Here is a 22,358-nt window from a genome sequence, read left to right as displayed (position 1 = left end):
AATACATACATATATACCAAGAAATGGAACACGCCTTTAAGTTATGCAATATTATAATAAAATGAAAAACCATGAACCCACTCACAAAGTTTCTAGTGAAGTAAATGGGGATAAGAGCTGATTCAGGAGGTGGTAAGTGAACAGGTGTACCACTAGAAAGGAGAGGAATGTGAAATCCTCTGGGGGAAATCACTGGGGTTCCAACATCAGGATACGAATTTACACAAGAGGATGCCTCTATTGGGAAATCAGCACCTTTTGCTCCATGGAGCAGTGATGAGGGCACAGAGGTGATTTGAACTCAAATGCAATAGTTTGGAGAGTGAAGTAACATAGCACAATGCAGAGAAAAGATCTAAAATGCTCATGGGTCATATCTAACAAACCCCACTTTCTGCAGGGGAAACTGTGATGGTTAATGTTCTGTGTCAACTTGTCTGGGCTATAGTGCCCAGATGCATGGTCAAAAACAGGAATCTTCATTCCCATATATTAGAGATGAAGAAAATGTGGTCCATAGAGGAGAAGAAATTTGTTTCAAGTCACTGTAGTAGATTGGATTACTACTTCCAACTATTAGCTCCCTATCTATAAGAGAATTATATATGCTTTCTCATTGTCAGGTGACTTGCTCAAGTAACCTTTGGGAGAAGTGGACATCCCTGACTCACTGGCTTTTGGCTTGGCTATGGGACATGCCAAAGGGATGTAAATGTACAAGGTATTTGCTGCATCCATTCAGACACTTAATTGCAGTTTCATGGTTTGATTTGACTGCTCCTTCAACACAGTTCCTAGAATGAGATGACCGAGGAAACTTGAACCCAGTCCACAGCCTGTAGCCAAGCCCAGCTGAGCCCAGAAAATCCTCAGCTGACCTGCAACCCTCAGTTAGCCTGGGCAAGAAATAAAAGTTTACATTGTAAGTCATGAGATATCGATATGGTTTATTACCATAGCAAGCACTAACACAGTCACACAAGAGATTTGTGGCTGGTTACTACTAATATGCATTGCCACTTTGATTTCATCTTCAAATTAATATTACTCATTTACTTATTGGATCTCTGCTCTGGACTGTTAGGAGTACACATCCTCTATTCCTCTGTTTTCATAAAAGGAAGATATTTTCTGTCCATACTTCAGGAAGAATATTATCTAGGAGATGTGATTTATTTGATTGAAAATTTAGAAGAAATTGAGCAAGCTTGCCCTAGTGCCACCTGGGTTTTCTCTTTGTGCTACCAGGCTTCACCATGCTCTAATCTGCCACTGTCCATATAAAAGGAGTCTGTCCCTGTTGCAGAGGCCCATAGGTGTCTAGACTGCCTGTGGCTGGCATGGTAAATCTGCCTAGTACAACGGTGAGTTATCAGAGAACCCATTGAGGTCACACAACTGAAGCCACTTCCTCCAAAGTACTTTTTATTGGTGAGAAAGCTGAAGTTTGATTCCCTCTGCATGACTCTTGCTACTCTCAGTTTGTTCCAAAATTGGGTGAGTAAGAAAGGGGTATTACTTATTGGTCTCTAAAAACGGTAATATGTGCCATGCATTGTACTGCATTCTGGGTTTACAGTGAGTTCTTTAAAAGGCATGTTTCTTAAGTGCCAGGAACCCACAGTATAGTAGAGAAGAGAGATATATAAGCAAACAAAACACAATGAAGTGATTAACATAATGACTGGAATAGTCATGGGTATAGAGGTAACATAGTGGAGAGTCTAATTGAACTTATATCAGGAAAGGGGTGGGGTAAGGGAATTAAGCAAACCTTTCTAGAGGACGTGATGTGTAAGCTGAATTTCTAAGAATGAGTAGTAGTTCAGCTAGCTTCTAGGTAGGGAAGAACATTCTAAACACACAAAATCATCAAGTCAAGAATAGTGAGGCATTTTTGCTGAGATATTTGTAGTTTGATTTTTATTTATTTAGTTTATTTTTGGCTGCGTTGGGTCTTCATTGCTGTGCACGTGCTTTCTCTAGTTGTAGTGAGCGGCAGATACTCTTAGTTGCGGTGCACGGGATTCTCATCGCGGTGGCTTCTCTTGTTGAGGAACACGGGCTCTAGGCACACAGGCGTCAGTAGTGGTGGCAAGCGGGCTCTAGAGCGCAGGCTCAGCAATTGTGGTGTACAGGCTTATTTGCTCTGCGGCATGTGGGATCTAACTGCACCAGGGCTCAAACCCGTGTCCCCTGCATTGGCAGGCGGGTTCTCAACCACTGTGCCACCAGGGAAGCCCTGTAGTTTGATTTTATTGGAACAAAATATGAAGAAGTACGGACATGAAATGAGGCTGAAGAGACAGAGGATAAATCATGAAAGGCTTTAAATGTTATCCTAGGAATTTTGGAATGTACTTTCCAGGTGGTGAGTTGGGCCAGGTGGGGCTATGATGAGCTGGAGAAAGCGCTCCTCATCCAAGGGAGCAGTTGCTACTCTGTGTCAGTTGGTCATTATCAGGAGGTTAAAATAACATGTTGCTAGATCGTCTGACTGTCTAAGGAAATCAGAGTTTGGGAATTTTATTTAAAATATACTAATTTTTAAATGTTTAATACTAATTTTAAAAATTGTCTGAAAACAAGCATTTTTGTAGTGCCCCACAGCTTTGTGACCTCTGCTCTAGGTCATGGTCAGGGGACAGACACTAGTAATCATACAGAAAATGAATTAGGGAGAGGATAACCTGGACATTAATGAAGCTCTGAAGCAGGAGTAGGAATGGAGAGAAGTGGACTTAGTTAAGGAAATGTTTGAGAGAACTTGGCAACTAGCTGGACGTGCAGGGAGAGAGACTTTGTTCTTGTTGTTGTTGTTGTTGTTGTTGTTGTCTTTTGGCCTAAGGTGGAATGATAAAGCTACAAACTAAGAGAGTAATAGGGCAGTAACAGAAAGTTCAGGAAATAAAGAGAAGATATTATAAGTTTTAGATGTGATGAGTTTGAACATTTTGAAGTAGAAAATTTACTCATTTTACAAATGAGGAATCTGCAGCTCAAGGATGTTAAGTAGGTTCTTTGAGAAGATAAACAAAATTGATAAACCATTAGCCAGACTCATCAAGAAAAAAAGGGAGAAGACTCAAATCAGTAGAATTAGAAATGAAAAAGGAGAAGTAACAACTGACACTGCAGAAATACAAAAGATCATGAGAGATTACTACAAGCAACTCTATGCCAATAAAATGGACAACCTGGAAGAAATGGACAAATTCTTAGAAATGCACAACCTGCCAAGACTGAATCAGGAAGAAATAGAAAATATGAACAGACCAATCACAAGCACTGAAATTGAAACTGATTAAAAAATTCCCAAGAAACAAAAGCCCAGGACCAGATGGCTTCACAGGTGAATTCTATCAAACATTTAGAGAAGAGTTAACACCTATCCTTCTCAAACTCTTCCAAAATATAACAGAGGGAGGAACACTCCCAAACTCATTCTACGAGGCCACCATCACCTTGATACCAGAACCAGGCAAGGATGTCACAAAGAAAGAAAACTACAGGCCAATATCACTGATGAACATAGATGCAAAAATCCTCAACATAATACTAGCAAACAGAATCCAGCAGCACAATAAAAGGATCATACACCATGATCAAGTGGGGTTTATTCCAGGAATGCAAGGATTCTTCAATACATGCAAATCAATCAACGTGATACACCATATTAACAAATTGAAGGAGAAAAACCATATGATCATCTCAATAGATGCAGAGAAAGCTTTCGACAAAATTCAACACCCATTTATGATAATAACCTTGCAGAAAGTAGGCATAGAGGGAACTTTCCTCTACATAATAAAGGCCATATATGACAAACCCACAGCCAACATCGTCCTCAATGGTGAAAAATTGAAACCTTTTCCACTAAGATCAGGAAAAAGACAAGGTTGACCACTCTCACCACTCTTATTCAACATAGTTTTGGAAGTTTTAGCCACAGCAATCAGAGAATAAAAGGAAAAAAAAAAGGAATCCAAATCGGAAAAGAAGAGGTAAAGCTGTCACTGCAGATGACATGATACTATACATAGAGAATCCAAAAGATGCTACCAGAAAACCACTAGAGCTAATCAATGAATTTGGTAAAGTAGCAGGATACAAAATTAATGCACAGAAATCTCTGGCATTCCTATACACTAATGATGAAAAATCTGAAAGTGAAATCAAGAAAACACTCCCATTGACCATTGCAACAAAAAGAATAAAATATCTAGGAATAAACCTACCTAAGGAGAAAAAAGACCTGTATGCAGAAAATTATAAGACACTGATGAAAGAAATTAAAGATGACACAAACAGATGGAGAGATATACCATGTTCTTGGATTGGAAGAATCAATATTGTGAAAATGACTCTACTACCCAAAGCAATCTACAGATTCAATGCAATCCCTATCAAACTACCACTGGCATTTTTCACAGAACTAGAACAAAAAATTTCACAATTTGTATGAAAACACAGAAGACCCAGAATAGCCAAAGCAATCTTGAGAACGAAAAACGGAGCTGGAGGAATCAGGCTCCCTGTCTTCAGACTATACTACAAAGCTACAGTAATCAAGACAGTATGGTACTGGCACAAAAACAGAAATATAGATCAATGGAACAGGATATAAAGCCCAGAGATAAACCCATGCACATATGGTCACCTTTTCTTTGATAAAGGAGGCAGGAAGGTACAGTGGAGAAAGGACAGCCTCTTCAATAAGTGGTGCTGGGAAAACATAAAAGTATGAGATTAGATCACTCCCTAACACCATACACAAAAATAAGCTCAAAATGGATTAAAGACCTAAATGTAAGGCCAGAAACTATCAAACTCTTAGAGGAAAACATAGGCAGAACACTCTATGACATAAATCACAGCAAGATCCTTTTTAACCCACCTCCTAGAGAAATGGAAATAAAAACAAAGATAAACAAATGGGACCTAATGAAACTTCAAAGCTTTTGCACAGCATAGGAAACCATAAACAAGACCAAAAGACAACCCTCAGAATGGGAGAAAATATTTGCAAATGAAGCAACTGACAAAGGATTAATCTCCAAAATTTACAAGAAGCTCATGCAGCTCAATAACAAAAAAACAAACAACCCAATCCAAAAATGGGCAGAAGACCTAAAGAGACATTTCTTCAAAGAAGATATACAGACTGCCAACAAACACATGAAAGAATGCTCAACATCATTAATCATTAGAGAAATGCAAATCAAAACTACAATGAGATATCATCTCACACCAGTCAGAATGACCATCATCAAAAAATCTAGAAACAATAAATGCTGGCGAGGGTGTGGAGAAAAGGGAACACTCTTGCACTGCTGGTGGGAATGTGAATTGGTACAGCCACTATGGAGAACAGTATGGAGGTTCCTTAAAAAACTACAAATAGAAGTACCATATGACTCAGCAATCTCACTACTAGGCATATACCCTGAGAAAACCATAATTCAAAAAGAGTCATGTACCAAAATGTTCATTGCAGCTCTATTTACAATAGCCCGGAGCTGGAAACAACCTAAGTGTCCATCATCGGATGAATGGATAAAGAAGATGTGGCACATATATACAATGGAATATTACTCAGCCATAAAAAGAAATGAAATTGAGCTATTTGTAATGAGGTGGATAGACCTAGAGTCTGTCATACAGTGAGGTAAGTCAGAAAGAGAAAGGCAAATACCTTATGCTAACACATATATATGGAATTTAAGGGGAAAAATGTCATGAAGAAGCTAGGGGTAAAACAGGAATAAAGACACAGACCTACTTGAGAATGGACTTGAGGATATGGGGAGGGGGAAGGGTAAGCTGTGAAAAAGTGAGAGAGAGGCAGGGACATATATACACTACCAAATATAAGGTAGATTGCTAGTGGGAAGCAGCCGCATAGCACAGGGAGATCAGCTCGGTGCTTTGTGACCGCCTGGAGGGGTGGGATAGGGAGGGTGGGAGGGAGGGAGAGGCAAGAGGGAAGGGATATGGGATCAGATGTATATGTATAGCTGATTCACTTTGTTGTAAAGCAGAAACTAACACAGCATTGTGAAGCAATTATACTCCAATAAAGTTGTAAAAAAAATAAAATAAATAAAAAGATGTTAAGTAATTTTCAGAATTTAACCTGTGATAAGAACTAAGCCTGATATAACCCCAATGACTTTATATTACACCTACATGTGCTGTCACACATAATAGCCACTAACCATGAATGTCTTTTGAGCACTTGAAATGTAGCTAGTTCAAATTGAAATGCACCGTAAGCGTAAATTACATACTGGATTTTGAAAACTTAGTAAGAAAAAAAGAGATTGTAAAGTACCTTGTTAATTTTTTATATTGATTACCATTAAATGATAATATTTTGGGTATATTGAGTTAAATAAAACATATTATTAAAATTAATTCCACCTGTTCTTTTTTTTTTTACCTTTTTCTAGTGTGGCTACTAGGAAATTTTAAATTATATATGTGGCTCATAGTATATATCTATTGGACAGACCTGCCCTAGACCATGACCCTCAACAAGAAAGTGCTTTCTAACTCTGCCCACAGCCAGTCTATAGAGAACACATGGGCCATTAGGCACACCTATCCCATCATCATGTGTTAAGCCCTATGAGAGTATGCCTTCACCTCAGAGTAGAAGAAAAGAAACCCAAGGAGGGGGGGACTTCCCTGGTGGCACAGTGGTAAAGAATCGGCCTTCCAATGCAGAGGACAAGTGTTCCATCCCTGGTTGGGGAACTAAGATCCCACAGGCCGCAGGGCAACTAAGCCCATGTGCTGCAACTATTGAGCCCACATGCCTCAATTAGAGAGCCCACATGCTACAAACTACAGTGCCTACATGCTCTGGAGCCTGTGTGTCCCAACTAGAGAGAAACCTCTGCACCGAAATGAAAGATCCTGCATGCCACAACTAAGACCTGATGCAGCCCCCCCCAGAAAAGAAAAAAAAATGAGATAATTCAATAAAAATTTAATATAGGGCTTCTCTGGTGGCACAGTGGTTAGGAATCCGCCTGCTAGTGCAGGGGACGTGGGTTCAAGCCCTGGTCTGGGAGGACCCCACATGCCGTGGAGCAACTAAGCCCGTGGGCCACAACTACTGAGCCTGCGAGCCACAACTACTGAGCTTGTACCCCACAACTACTGAAAGCCCATGCACCGCAACAAGAGAAGTCACCACAATGAGAAGCCCGCGCACCTCAATGGAGACCCAGCATAGCCAAAAATAAATAAAATGAAAAAAAATTTAATATATATTAATATGTATACTATAATATATATTACATATCATGATATATAATATACATATATTATAAACCTACAACAGTTTGTCACAGAACCAAAGACCAGGAATGCAGTTGGATTCCAGGAAAAGATGAGAACCAGAAATTGAAAATGTTGTTCGGGTTCTATGTCTCTCATCTATGTTCCTCTCTGTGCATCTCGTTCATTCATTTCATGTATCTCTGTGGAAGGGCTTCCTCTCGTTCTCTGATCTATGTGGAAAATGACCACCCACAGTTCCTGGGTTAATTTGTTACAAGTCTAGCTACTTGGAGAAACTAATCTGATTTCAATTAGAGTTCCTGTCTCCTGGGAAGGGTTGATTGATCTAGCTTGGACATAAGCCCACTCTTGGTATCAATCGACTGTAGCCAGAATGGCGTGCTTATATTGTTGAAAACTACTCCTTAATGTTTACCCAAACGAGTTTAAAACTTATGTCCACACAAAAATCTGCATACAGATGTTTATAGCAGCTTTATTCATGATTGTCAAAACTTGGAAGCACCAAGATGTCCTTCACTAGATAAATGGATTAAAAAAAAAAAGTGGTACATCCAGACAATGGAATGTTAGTGCTAAAAAGAAATGAGAGCTTCCCTTGTGGCACAGTGGTTAAGGATCCACCTGCCAATGCAGGGGACACAGGTTTGAGCCCTGGTCCAGGAAGATCCCACATGCTGTGGAGCAACTAAGTCTGTGCACCACAACTACCGAGCCTGCACTCGAAAGCCCGCGAGCCACAACTACTGAGCCCGCGTGCCCCGACTACTGAAGCATGTGTGCCTAGAGCCACCGCAATGAGAAACCCTCACAATGCAAATAGAGAAAGCCCATGTGCAGCAATGAAGACCCAACACAGACAAAAATAAAAATAAATAAATAAATAAAAATTTAAAAAAATTTTTTAAAGTAGATTGTAAAATAATAGTAAAAAATTTTTTTAATAAATAAATAAAAGAAATGAGCTATCAAGTCATGAAAAGACACGGAGGAAACTTAAATACATATTACTAAGTGAAAGAAACTAATCTGAGAAGGCTATACACTGTACCATTCCAATGATATGACTTTCTGGAAAAGGTAAAACTATGGAGACAATAAAAGGATCAGTGGTTGCTAGGGGTTAGAGGGGCATGAGGGATGAATAGGCAGAGCACAGAGGATTTTTAGGTAGTAAAACTATTCTGTATGATACTCTAATGGTGAATACACATTTATAAATTTGTCCAGACCCATAGAACAACACCGAGAGTGAGCCCTAATGTAAACTATGGAATCTGAGAGATAATGATATTTCAATGTAGGTTCATTATTTTAACAAATACACTACTCTATTGGGAATGTTGAGAATGGGGGAAGTTATGCATATGTGAGAGCAGGAGGTGTATGGGAAATCTTTGTACCTTCCACTGTTGTTTTGTTGTGAACCTAAAATTGTTCTTAAAAAAAAAATAAAGTCTTAAGATACACACCAAATAATGTTGGCAAGGAATTCTCCAGGAGCATCTTGCATAGGTTTTAGAAAAAACGTATGTGGGGGGGGGGGCGGGTCAGAAGACCATTAAAAATAAATATCCAAAATAAAATATAATTTATAGTAAAAATAAAGTGAGTGAGCCAAGTCTCACATTTCCTGATTAGCATGGAATATTAGATACTAGAAGCTTTTGAGGGAGCCAAATGATCATCAGAAATTTTTTTGGTGAGCTTTGAAGGAATGCAATTGATTTTTTTAAAATACTACTTATATCTGTTTTAGTCCGACTAAACTAATTGCTGTAAAAATCTCCTCAACACCTCAGTGACTTAACACAAATAAGTTTGATTTCTTTCATGACACAGTCAGCAGAGTATGAGTCATTCAGAGATCCACACTGTCATTCAGAGATCCAGGCTCCTTCCATCTTCTGGGTCTGCCCTCCCCTAGGTCTTTGGGGTCTTCTCTAACAAGCCAGCAGGTAAGGAGAAAAAGAGCATTGAGAAGGCACACTATTGTTAACTGCCTTGATATGAAAATGTCATAAATTATTTCCACTGTGAGAATGGGACATATGGTCCCATCTAGATCAAAGGGACACCTGGGAGCCCTAGTTACTTGAGAAGCCTGGGACCATCAGGCAGCAAGTCCAAATGGGGATTGATTGTGACCAATTTGCAGCTGCAGCCTCAGGGTAAACTCCCAGGTGTGGGTCCCCTTCCCACTGGAGATTATGTAGGTGCTTGGTGTTAGGCTCTAGCTCCACAGACCTGGAGGCCCATTGCTGCCCAAGACTCTTGTAAGAAAGTGTAGTGAGCAAGTGCCTGCTGAGCACTTCGTGGGTAGCTACGGATCTGGAACTGGGCAAGGGTCAGGAGATGATGGTTACAGGACAGGTACTTGGAGGATAAGGTGTATGCCAACTGGCAACTCCTAAAATACCCAGTGGGTAATATTCTCATTGAATGAAGAGCTCCAGTTTACTGCACTGCTTTGCTAGGGTGGGGGCAGGAGTCTGGTTGGGGTATCTTCTATAAGACAAACTTGGGATAGACTAGTGGCATGTCTAGGAAGAAGAAACAAACATGAATATTTGTGAGCACTGTCAGTCATTGTCACTATGCTAACTTCTTCAGGCTCTGATGTACTATTTCATCCATGTCCACTTTGGAAATCAAGATAAACAGCCATATTCTTGGGTCAGGGAACAATTTTCTCCTGGACAGTGCTAATAGGCTAGTGTCAACTTTGACTTTCAGCTTCGCAGTTTCCTCTACTTAAGTGACACATTCTTATTAGACATCCAACACTACATATTAGGCTACTGTCATGTCTTGCCTTCTGCGCTGGATCACCCGGCCTCCTCTAAGAGGTATTATTTTTATCTAATTTGTTCTCAGGGGTCTTGCTAAGTAGGAATTTTACAAAAGAAATTCTAATGTAGAAATTAAGGGGAAATAAAGTTCCTTTTGTGAAAAGCCAAGCCTGTTCTACTCTACTTAGGATAAAAGAGCTTTACAATGACTCAATCAAGGCAGTTCAGCAGGCCTCTAGATTCTAGATATAATACTGTGTGGTTTAGGGAACATGATACTAGTCTGTAGGGAAAATCAGGAAGACCTGAGATAACTGATCAGATAAAGGCAAAATCTCTTTGAGTAGACAGGATAGATCTCAAAATGTCTGTTAAGGCATTTTCTTCTCTTCTATGAAGCTAGGTTTCTTTACATATTTTCCCATTATAGGAAATAGACAGGGAGAAAGTTCTCCATCCAGAGGAGAGAGCTATATTACCCATAAGATTGCATCTGCTGGCAGATTGCATCTTCTACCTAATCCTGCCTAAAAGGCCATCCCTGTAAAGCTGAGACACCTGCTTCCTCTTGGGTAGAAAGAGTATATCACAGAGAGAGGCAACTGTTGAGACTGTGAGAACTACTTTATTAGAAAGCATAAATGTAGTCATATTACAGGTACTCGACTCAGCCTCAGAATCTAAAGTTGTCAGTTTTTAGAATTAAGTCATAATTCTCTCCTTAGTATCATTCTATCTTGCCTCAAACTTGTAGATCCTAAAGTTTGAGTGGACAGAATTAAAATGATAACATCTGGTTGGCATGAGACATGACTCTGGACCTCCCTAAACTCTTTCTTCATCTCTTCCTTTCCCTTCTCCTAGTGGCAGCTCCATAGCCAATACATTTTTCCTTGGAAAAATTATAGTGAATTTGTGAGATTCTTCTTGTTCAATGTACACCATGTTGGCAAGATGTATATGGATGGTCAACAAAGATATTTTATTATGGGCATTCAGGGAGTGTGATATTTTTTTCCAAGTGTCGTGAAAAGGTCTAGGATTACAGGATACTGCACTGCTCTTGAAAGAATGGTCTACTCTCATCAAAGAATAGGAGAATATTCAGATGTTAATTGTTGTGATCACCTGAAGGTTAAGAAAAAGTGTTTTAAAAGACTCTAAGCTTTCCCCCAACTTTCATGTAATTGTTAACCCACATTCCCCTTCAAATGTTCTTTCGTTGTCTCATTCCTTTCATGTTCTTTACAGACATAGATCTTGTCTTGAAAAGGGCCTGTAGTGGTCAAAGTAACAGGCCTGGGGATGCCAGGCTGGTTGAGAAGAAGCAGGAGAGGCCAGAACCAATGCCAATGGGTCAACAGTGAGGAGAGGGTGACTGGGAGCTCATCTTCCCCAGCAAGAGAGAATTCAACAACTCATATCTCCAGGCAATGATAGGGGTGCTTGGCTCTGAGAGCAAAGTATAAGCAGAGTGTTCAGATTCCTACTGAGGGGCTGAGGGAGTGGTAGCTAAGCCTGCAGGCTCAGTGCTCATGCCAGGCCATTCTGGCCCAGGAGAAAGCAAAAGACACTCAGGGCCTGCAGGGATCAGGTCAAGCATCAGGAAGGCCAGGCTACAGTTCTGTAAAGAGAAGAATGTACAGTAAGGATGGGGACATGCCAAGAGGGGATTATTTCATTCAGACCCAAAGAGACCAAGAAAGAAGACTGGGTTCCAGAATAGGAAACAGAGACCCTCCCAGACCTAATCACACACATAACTCACACTGATGTGAACCATGTCAGAATCTGGTACAGTGTCCCAGGCACTTAATTCAACCAGCTCCCCTATGAGTCACAAACAGTATTCACATACATTAACACTTCTCACCCTCACACAATCACAAAACTCTTCAAGAAGAATGGGACAAGTGTCTCCCTTTTTACCAGTGAAAATACTGAGGTCTTGAGTAGTTAAGTGACTATCTAAGATTAACTAGCCTCAGAATGGCAGCAGCAAGGCTCAAACCCTAGTCTTCTGTCACTAAAGCCCTCTTTTTCTGGGCACTAGCTGCTCTTCATATCTTTGGTCCACTATCAGCTCTTGCCCAGTTCCATAGCTGAGTATTTAACCAGGCAGCTCTGCATGCCAGTTTCCCACCCTGATTAAAAAGCTGGGCTTCAGAACTGTGACTCTTGAGTCAGTCACCCAAGGGCTATGCTTGCATTTCCTGACTCACGTCGGGACAGGATTTCTTCCTTCACTCCCCCATAGAGGTCTACAGTTCAGAGTTAGTATCCTGGCTTCTCTAGAAAGACACTCATGGGCATTCCCAAAGAGCCCCCTACCCCAGCCCCATTCCCACAGGTTAACTTAGTATCTGGGGAGTGACAATAGGTAGAATGATATGGGACCATTTTCTATAGTTTAAACTTAGAGTTTGAGGACTGAGGTCATCTAAGACAACTAATCCTGAGTTAAGAGTCAATACTGGTCATTTTAGTTCTGCCCTATCATTTGAAAACAACTTTTTATGATTTTGGGAAGTTACTTATTGACTGACTCTTACTTTCTTCATGTTTAATATAAAGGTGTTAATTCAGTAATTTTCAAAATGCTTTTTGTTCTCACATTCAATAACTGTATGGTATGGGATTTTTTTAGTATTATTATTATTATCATTCTATTCACTACTAGAATGTCTCAATTAAATTCCTTGAAGAACACATAAAGTAGTTGACTATTATGGACAGCTGTATGGCACTGGTAGAATAACCCTTATCCTCAGAGTTCACCCCCACCACCCCCTTCTTCACCTCCCTCAATGTCAGTCCCCTTGGGTTTCATCTACAGGACTTACCTAAGCAGGTCATGGCCACATCGTCCTTGTGGTTGCAGTTGTGATACCCCCAGAACCTGTGCCGACACTGTTCCAGGGACTGCTCCTTCCCTGAGCAATGAACATCATCTAGCCAGATGCGGCCAGCTCCAAGGCCAAAGTTTCTCCGGGCTTTGGCAGATAGAAAGACTGACTCCCCACAGCCCAGTTGCTTGCACACCACCTGTTCCTCCTTTGCTCCCCAGCCATCATCACACACAGAGCCCCATTCGCCCTTGTGCAGCACTTCCAGTCTCCCAGAGCAGCGGGTGTCTCCTCCTACCAGCCTCAAGTCAAAGGGATCTGCAGGGTCAGGGGATGGAGAGAGGCATGGAAAGAAGAAAAAATAACATCATCTACATCCTCATTCAAATCCCATCAGCACTTTTGAAACTCTTTACCTGTGTTTCTGTGATTATAACCCTTGCTCTTGGTTCCAATCCATGTGGCCCAGGACCGCTTCCTTAACTAAGATCTTTTCACTTTCCCATCTATTTTATAAAAGTCTAATATTTATGAATGACTTTCTAGTAGTTTTTTAAAATTGAAGACTTCAACAAGTACATGGAATGGTGTGTCCTTTCCCTATTATATAGAATTCAATATAATAATAGTTCATATTAATACATTGCTTAATATCGTTTAAAGCATTTTCATATAAAAAGGTAAGTATCATTATCTCCATTTTAAAAACAAGACAGTTGATGAGCAGCACACTTAAATAACATTGCCATGGTTATGTGATGCATGAGTAGTTCTCTGTAACATTGGTTGAATAGAATTCCATTTAGTCAAATTCATGAATGAAACTAGTCGCTGGACTTATAGGCATTACCTTCACATTCGACCCATGTGTCCTCATTATGGGTGCAGTTATTCTTCCCCCAGAGCCCAGAAGGGCAATCTTGAAGGCTTCCTTCTTGTCCTGAGCATGACACCTCACTCAGCCAGATGGGCCCTTGGCCCTGGGTATCCTTGTTGCAGCTTCTTTGGGTCAGTATGGCCCTCCCACACCCCAGCTGCCGGCACACCACCTTCGCGGCTGAGAGATTCCAGCCTGCTTTGCACACGGTGCCCCATTGCTCTTGGTGCTTCACCTCCACTCGCCCTTTGCAGTGACCAGGGCCACCAACCAGCCGCACAGTCTCTGGAACTGTGGGAAAAGAAAGATGAAGCGTCTGCTCTTTGTAAGGACACATCCTTCCCAGAAAAGGGGGCTCCTAACACCGAATTTTTCTAAGAAATAAGAATGAGACCTCAGCATCAGGGTGCAAGCATTTAGTGATTGTTTCTCTGATAACAAACTGTGGGGTAACAAAAAGAAGACATGAACTAGTCCCTTAGACAAATCACAGTCTAATGGAGGAGATAGACCCCGAGAGAGAAATTATTAATACATAGAAAGCAAATATATGAATGGAGCAAAGGAACCATAACAACAATTATATATATAGATATAGATATAGATATACACACAATTGTTGTGTGTTGGTTTCCTATGAGTGTCTCCTGTCTATCTACTTAGATGGTGGACTCCTTGAGAACTGAAAAAGCATACATTATACTTTGGGAGCTCATTTCTTCCCCATAACTCCACCTGAGCTCTAGATGCAAGTGTTTAATTGTTGTTGGATTTGTGCATGTTTGTGTGTGTGAAGAAGAGAAACAGGTTCTCATATAGACTGAAACTAAGAGAAAATCATTATCTCAACCAAGGATGAGTAGAGATTCTACCTGAGGATAATGTTTGTCTCCAGGGTCCACAATTGAGGAAGTGTAAGATGTGAAGGACAAGGAGCCAATTTGCCATTAGTTCATGGTGGAGAATAAGGACAAAGAGTGGTCATGTGGGGTGTGGGCAGCTGGCAGATAGTCCTTGAGCCCTGCCATACTCACTTTCACACATCGCCCCTGCATCTTCTTTGTGGGGGCAATCAAATACATCTTCTTCTTGCTCACAATCAATCAGTTTACTTTCCATCCCACTGCATCTGACGTTTTGGATGAGGACTTTTTGGTCTTTTTCTGCCAATGGCTTATATAAAGTACCACTGGGTGTCCCTGTGGCTGCTCCACAGCCCAGCTCCTGGCACACCACTTCCACATCTTTCATGTCCCAGCCGTCATCACACACGGTGCCCCACTGGCCGTGCCGTTCCACTTCCACCCGCCCTTCACAGCGATGGTGACCTCCCACCAGTCGCATTCTGGATGAAGACTCTGCAAAGAAATGAGATATTGGCTGGAGATCTGGGAGGAGCCCAGAGAGTACTCAGGCATGTATGCAGTCTTCTTAGAACTCTTCCACCACTTCCATTGCATGGAAAATTGAGGGATGAGAAAGGAGGGGCCAAAAGGGAAGAGGAGCTTCAGGACTCCATCTCTGAGTTCTAGCCCTGCTACACTCTTAATTGTATCCTACCAAGAAACTCCACTTCAAGACACCTAGATATGACTGTCAGTTTTCAAAAACCAGCAGTCATATCTAGGTGTTTAAAGATTAAGAGAAAGAGGTTGGTTGAACATCCAGCAGAGTTTTTAGAATCTCTGGAGGTCAGGATCAGAAGGACCTATAGAGATCATCAAGTCTACCCCACCATTTCACTGATGAAGAAAATGATCCTCATGAAATTCAAGGTCATATGGTCACACTGCCAAATAGTGGAAAACCTGGGTCAGAACAGGAGTGTAGAGATGATATCTGTTTTTGTCCTTTCTTCTTCATGACTCTGTCTCCCCCCATGGCAGCTAGATTGAGGCAAGGTGTCTGGATATAATTTGGGCTGAACAACCTGACTGTCTCTCCCAGTATCAATGATCCACCCCCACTCATCCTTGCTACTACTTCTATGACATTTTCCCATGTCCAAGAACCCAGCTCAGAAGAAATACAGAGAGTACTGGGCAAAAGAAGAGTCAGAGCCTGTCTCAGGGCTCCAAAACTGAGTCTAGAGGATTCTAGGGGTTGGGAGTAGGAGATATGCTTCACAGAGCCTCCAGATAAGTTCTGAGGAATCCAGGATTTGTTTCTGCTTCTTGACTACAACCGTGAGGTAGGAAAGACTAATAGAAATTCTTTCCCTTCTACTAAGACTTAGACATGGAGTAGAGATGGTTGTGTAGGGAAACCAGGGAAGAGCCCATCAGGAAATAAACTTCTGGATACTACATTCCAGATATTGTTTTATGAACTCAGAGAATAGTGATGACAAGATAGTTAGCATTGTTGCCCTCAAAGAGATTATATTTAATAGGTTTGAGGCAATCCCGCCAAGTCCTCTCAACCCCAGAGTGATAGAGTGATAAAGAAAACCTAAATTTGCCATGCCTCCATGGAGAGGTCTGTTGAACCTGGAGGGGCCACATTCAGACTGGTGGTCTGTGATCTATTAGAATATGAACAGTATAACATGTGACAACATGGGCCACATGGAATGACCCAGATCCCTGCAAAGTGGAATACAATTTCTCAGGACCAGATTTTCCACTGCCTACCTTGTCTCAACTCTGCATAAACTCCCTAGAACTTGGCATCAACCCCAGAAGAAGCTGTTGGGTGAAAAAAGTCTGACCTCATTTTAAACTGCATTGGGAAGTTTATGTTTGGTTTGTCCATTTGTTTTTGTTCTTCTCCTTTTCTTCCATAATTTCTTGAGGGAAGCAATATGAAGAATGGAGGTTAGAGATAGAAATTAATATAAAACTATAAAAAACTAAGAAAATTCTCCATTTTTGCACACCGAAGTTTAAGGCATGTATATCTGAGTACAAATATAATTCAAGAAGAGTCATCTAGAGGTAACTTTTGGGTCATTGTAACTAAGATTAGAGCTTGGCTAGGCATTATTGTGTACTCCAGCAAATATTAGCTATCAGAATCATGCATAGGTTATTTCATTTTATTTTGAATGGTAAAACTCTGGTTTTAAATAAGTTTTCATTTTCATGAAGTGGAGGACTAGAACACCTCCTAAGAAAGAAGAAATATGTTTTTGAAAAGAGACAGAGAGACAGTGAGAGAGAGAAACACAGAATAAGTACAAAAGAAATCCAGCTGGAGGGGAGAGAAGGTCTGAGAAAAGATTTGAAAGCTAGAGAGAAGAACAGAGGGTCTCATCAGGGCCGTGTGTCCTAGGCAGTGTTTTAGCTTACTTTATTAGCTGAGGTCTTGAAAGAGGGACCCAGGGGTGGAGAAGCAACATCTTAGGATGTGAGAAGGCTATAAGGAGAGCAGGTGTCTCCCAGCACTTGCAGTAAGGGATAGCCCTGGAGGCCAGAGAAGAAAGACCAAGTAATCTGAGTATTGGACTGAGACCCAGAAGCAGCACTCCTTTAAGGAATCAAACTGCATCTATCAGGGTATAAAATCCTCCACATTCATAGCGGAGTTTGTAGCTGCCCCTCTCTGGTAAAGCCTCTACTATCAAGAGAAAGACTAGGCGGAAGGGATAATGTCAAAGAAACTCATAATCCACAACAAATCCCCTTGATTTTGGACCATCAGGGCCTTCCTCTCCCACAGACTAATTATCTCTTTGCAGCCCTTTTCTCTCCTTAGTTGAGCTGTTTGTGCTCTGCCCAAAGACTCCTCACAGAAATGGCCAGTGGTGGCTGAAATCCAGCCTGCACTCTGCTGGTGAAGCCATATGCTGCACAGAAGCTGATACATTTCTAGTTCAATGGTACCATTAAAGCTGGCAGAGAGAACTGGAAATGGTAGAATTCAGCAGGGCAAAAGGAAGTTTGTTTCCCAGGGGGTGAGGTGTCTTCTGAGCCTGAAACAAAGCCATCTGCTACTTAGAGATGGCCGAGAGCCTTGGGTCACAGAAGCCAAGTGGAGAGGAATCCCCTTGCAAGATAAACCACCCAACTTTTTTGTTATGTGGAAACCTACCCACATAAGACTGAGTGGGTGGGTTGGGAAACCAGAAAGGAAATCTACTTGGGCTGTTTTGAACCAGAGGCTCTCTCCATGGCCCAGAGAAGTTTCAGAATTTCCACTCTCCAGAGCTTAAAGTCCTCCCTCTTAGGAACCCAAAAATCTTACCTAAGAGGCCAAGTCCAGTGCAAAAGGCTGAGGAAAGAAGAGAGAAGTGAATGAGATCCTGTAGTCAATTTCCAAGGCTTTGTTCAAAAACGCAACTCTCTAGAAAGCCTTTGCCAAACTTTGTGGGACAGTTAGAGTGATAGATACACAGCCTCCAAAGTTAGTCCTTGTTGGGGCCTTCTTTTCCTGGAATGACCAGTCTCAAAGGACACATGTGCACTGACTAGGAACCACAAAACCAGTTCTACCATAGCTAACTGACCCATCATGTTCCCTTTACATCTGATGTTGGCTCTACCCCAGGCATGGATGGATTTGGTTTTCTATTCTAGTCAATTAGACTGATTGGTGATTACCACCTAAAGTAAAAGTGTGGTGATGCAGCATCTGGGCTCAAAAGGAAAGCATGCTGGAGGCCTCTGGGCAGACACACTGGTTGGGGAAGATAAAAATGTCATGGGAGGCAGCACAGAGCATAGGGAGAAATGGCAGGATATGTCTGTGTTCACTGACACTGCATTTAGACCAGGGTCAGCAAACTTCTTCTGTAAAGGGCCAAATTGCAAATATTTTAGGCTTTATGGGTCATATAGTCTGTTCTAACTACTCGACTCTGTCATTGTAGCATGAATGCAGCCATGTATATATAAATGAATGAGCATGGCCGTGTTCCAATAAACCTTTATTTATGGACAACGAAATTTAGATTTTATGTCATTTTCACTTGTCACAAAATATTATTCTTCTTTTGATTTTTCCCCACCATTTAAAAATGTAAAATCCATTCTTAGTTTGCAGGCTGTAGTTTGCTGAACCCTGATTAATAGGCCAGAAAGCAGTTCTACATTGAGTTCCAAACTTCCAGGTTTAAGCACCAGCACAACTTTGAACCATCAGAGTTTCTTCCTACAGGATATCTACATGATCAGACTCTTCTATTCATTAGGCTCCCCACTAATGCTGTAGAGAGGGTCCTGAACCCTGTTGAGTGTCAGTGGCCTTTGAAATGCAGAACTCATCATTCCCAACCCCCGCCTGCCATCCCATCTTATAGGATCTTTCTGAAGGAGTTAATATCTTTGGACTTCCAGCCTAGAGCTTTTAAGGTAAATCTATGTATTTCATTGTCTTGTCTTGGAGTATTTTCTTCCAAATACTTGCTTTCCAAATAATTTCTTAATAACCCCATGTCCTTAGTTTTCAGGATATGGCCACTCCCAGACTCAATGAGACCTTGTGTGCAATTGTCTAAAACTCAAAATTATATTATACATCAAAATTATATTATATATAATACCCTACATGTATAATAAAGAACACAAAACATGTGTACATGCAAAGGAAACTGAATGTGATGAACCTGATATGTAGGTGTGAAAGTGACATAGCCCAAAAGTGACTTGAATACTCTGTAGCAGGGTGGATGACTATGGGTGTCACAGACCAGGAAAGCTTCATGATGGAGGTGCGACTGAAGGTAAGCTTGAGAAATTCAACAGCACCTTCATAATGGGTGGGACTATCTGTTAGGTGATATAAGGGGTATATAGATGTTTAAGCATGTGGCCAGCACCCTCCATAGAACACATAAGTGCCCAACTGAGAAACCAGTGTGGGCTTCAGTGATGTACTGGATCATCAAGATAATTTAAATGGATGTGATTGATAAGGAAAGGGACCTAGCAGGCACTGTTATCTTGTGAAAACATGCCTAACAAACATCTGAGGAACATACCATTATCTTTATTTCATAGATGAGAATGAGATTTCAGAGAGATATGGTAACTTTAAATTTCAGACAGCTAAGAAATCAAAGAGCAAGGATTGAAACTCAGATCTCTTTGATTCCAAAATCCCCATTTACTCTAAATTAATCTAAGCAATAAGAAACTGGGAAAAACTAGGGAAACATATGAAACACATTTGAAAGGAAATTGTACAATATGTTAAATGAAAGGTGTTTCTCCTGCAGTTCTACTTCCTTTTCTTGCTTTACCTGCTGCTAACCTTGGTCCATTTATTTGTCTTTTTATAAATAGTGCATTTAGGAAAATTTATGTGATAAGGCAATGGGATAAATTATTATAAATTTGTTAGTGCAAATATAGAGAAATAGGAAATTTTCTGGTAATCAAGGTGGATTATAAATTGGGTATAGATTAAGTGGTTTTGGGGATTTAGAATAATTGCCAGATATAGAGAAAGGAGGAGAGCAAGAAAGAGTCTTTCCTTGAATGATACCTAGATCTGCGCCAGATGGGCAAGGAGAGGATTCCTCCAATCAAAGTTCCAGAGTATTCTGAAGCCTAGACCAAAAGGAGCAGAAATACTCACCAAGGATCAAGAAGAATAGCAAAGCCATGACCCAGGTAGCTGAAGATGGTGAGCTGAATCGTAAGGCTGGAAGGAAGCCCCAGAACAGCAATATTCAGTTTTGGTTGCAAGTGTGCTGGGAGGAGGGAAGGAGGCAGGTCCTGCCTGCAGCAGAGGCTTTATCAGATGACCAGAAACCAATGCGCTCAGGGGGCAGAACTGATAGAGCTGGACTTGCTGAATTCAGCATGTCCCCAGAGGAAGGGAGGTGGCCGGAACTGGCAGAAAGATGTTGAAAACAAAAGAAAACAAACAAAATATTCCCAAGCTGTTATGATTTGGTTCAGCTGTAATCCCAGCTCCATCAGTCTCTGCTTCAGTCCCTTCACTATGTAAATAGGGGAAACAACTCCCATAAGGAAAGGCAAGTACCAAGAATGGGGTCACTTCACATTAGAATATCAAGCAATGCTTGTCCCCCATGTATGGTTTGTGGGGAGCAATAGGCCAATTTCAATTCTTTCCTTCCATGTGGAAGTGACTAGAAAATATAGAAGCCAGAGATCACAGAACAACTCCAGAGTTGCCCTTGTGGGCACCATAATCCAGAGTCAAGATGGTAATCCAGAGCCAATGTGTCAATCTCTGCAAATAGGGCTGGATTTATTTCCTCCAAACCAGTTTTTCCAGTGCTAAGCAGAGGGCCTAGGACTTGGATCTGCTTTTCTTCTATGCTTGTCCTCGTTTATGTCCATCTTTGGAAGTTGAATGGAAACAGGTCCTTATGGTAATGAAATCAAGTCATTCTTAAGTCTAAGATATGGTGGGCAGGGATTGAGTAGCAAGACCCTCAGTATTCCCAGTTTCCCCTGTCTTGCTATTAAGTATAGCTTTGTTTCAAGAGCTATTCAACTCTAGACTACTCAAGAACTCAACTACATATGCTAACATCACTCTCTACTATTTCAAACAGGGTAATTTTGTCTCTCTAATGAAACATCTTAGCTTCTTTGTAATATTTGGATCACTCTATACAAAGATTAGTTCATTATAGGTATTTATTTTTAATCCTGTTTTTCTTCCTATAATTTACATATTATTATATTCAGTAGAAAGGTTTTAGCTGCCATGTGTGTTAGGTGAATGCGATGGGTCAAGGGAGTACATTGATGAATAATGGAGAGTTTGGTGCTGCAAAATGATATGGTCTAGTAATTGTAATAGCACATAAAAACAGCTGTAAGAGAGGAAAGTATAAGAAACTTTGGGAACACAGTGGAGGAAATGGTCACATTTACTTGGTGCTAATAATAGACTTTAGAGAGATCATGACACTTGAACAGGAATTAAAGGATGAGTAGAATGGAGAATCAGAATGGGAAAAGACTTTGCTGTGCATATGCAGACAAATGAAACAGTATTACCTATTTAAGCAATGACAGGTAGTTTGAAATGGCTGGTCACAGCCTGCTTGGTGGTCAGGTGTCAGGAGATATTGGTGTTGAAATGTGAAGATACTAGGTGATATGAAGGTATCAATAGGATCCAGATGATGGAGAGTCCATTATAAATGGTTTTGTAAATGCTACTTACTCACATTCCACCCTCTGCAGATTCTGAAATGTTGCAGTAAGAGACACAGAATTCAGAAAAGGCTCAAAACATCAGCTTTACTTTGAGGAATCTAGATTAGTTTGCAACTGGGATCCAAGATCCTATGCTTTTACCTTCAGCCTTCAGAAGTCAGGCCTGCCCTACTGAGTTTACACATGGAAGAGGAAAGACTTCATGTGGCCTATGGGCAGACAAATCCACTGGAGAGCTCAGGCTTCAAGATTGAGATATATTTCTTCACATATAATGTAGAAGATTAAGTGAAAGAAAAGGAGAGAAACAATAAAGACAAAAGCTTTCTCCAAACTATAGTATTTTATTAACAGAGTCAAGAACATGAAGAAAGGAAAAGGAAGCTTTTTCAATCAGAAAGAACATTATGCTAAGGGAACAAAAAAAACCATTGAAGGATGGTATGCA

General features: G+C 40.9%; 1 protein-coding gene across 2 annotated transcripts; it reads right to left on the bottom strand.

The window, feature by feature from the left end:
- Window positions 1–10,755: 10,755 nt before the first annotated feature.
- On the bottom strand, window positions 10,756–20,447 carry CD5L (CD5 molecule like). Of its 2 annotated transcripts, XM_081224539.1 has the most exons (6): window positions 20,346–20,447; window positions 18,012–18,038; window positions 14,861–15,184; window positions 13,800–14,117; window positions 12,947–13,267; window positions 10,756–11,727 (listed from the first exon to the last, which is right to left on the bottom strand). In XM_081224539.1, exons 1-6 carry the CDS (start codon window positions 20,371–20,373, stop codon window positions 11,720–11,722), a joined length of 1,026 nt encoding a protein of 341 aa, XP_081080665.1. In that variant the 5' UTR covers window positions 20,374–20,447; the 3' UTR covers window positions 10,756–11,719. The 2 variants fall into 2 exon arrangements, with proteins under 2 accessions (XP_081080665.1, XP_081080666.1); XM_081224540.1 differs by lacking the exon at window positions 18,012–18,038.
- Window positions 20,448–22,358: the final 1,911 nt, after the last annotated feature.

This window comes from Mesoplodon bidens (genome assembly GCF_964165515.1).
Source record: "Mesoplodon bidens genome assembly, chromosome: 2".
Lineage (NCBI taxonomy): Eukaryota > Metazoa > Chordata > Mammalia > Artiodactyla > Ziphiidae > Mesoplodon > Mesoplodon bidens.
Note: the sequence above shows the minus strand (reverse complement) of the source record. Positions and strands in the feature narration are given on the sequence as shown.

Excerpts from the sequence above, each read along its gene's own strand:
- CD5L (XM_081224539.1), bottom strand. The coding sequence starts at position 20,373 with ATGGCTTTGCTATTCTTCTTGATCCTTG. Across the intron at positions 15,185-18,011 it reads CACTGGACTTGGCCTCTTAG|AGTCTTCATCCAGAATGCGA; the intron begins GTAAGATTTTTG and ends ATTTCTTTGCAG. Across the intron at positions 14,118-14,860 it reads TGCAGGGGCGATGTGTGAAA|TTCCAGAGACTGTGCGGCTG; the intron begins GTGAGTATGGCA and ends CTTTTCCCACAG.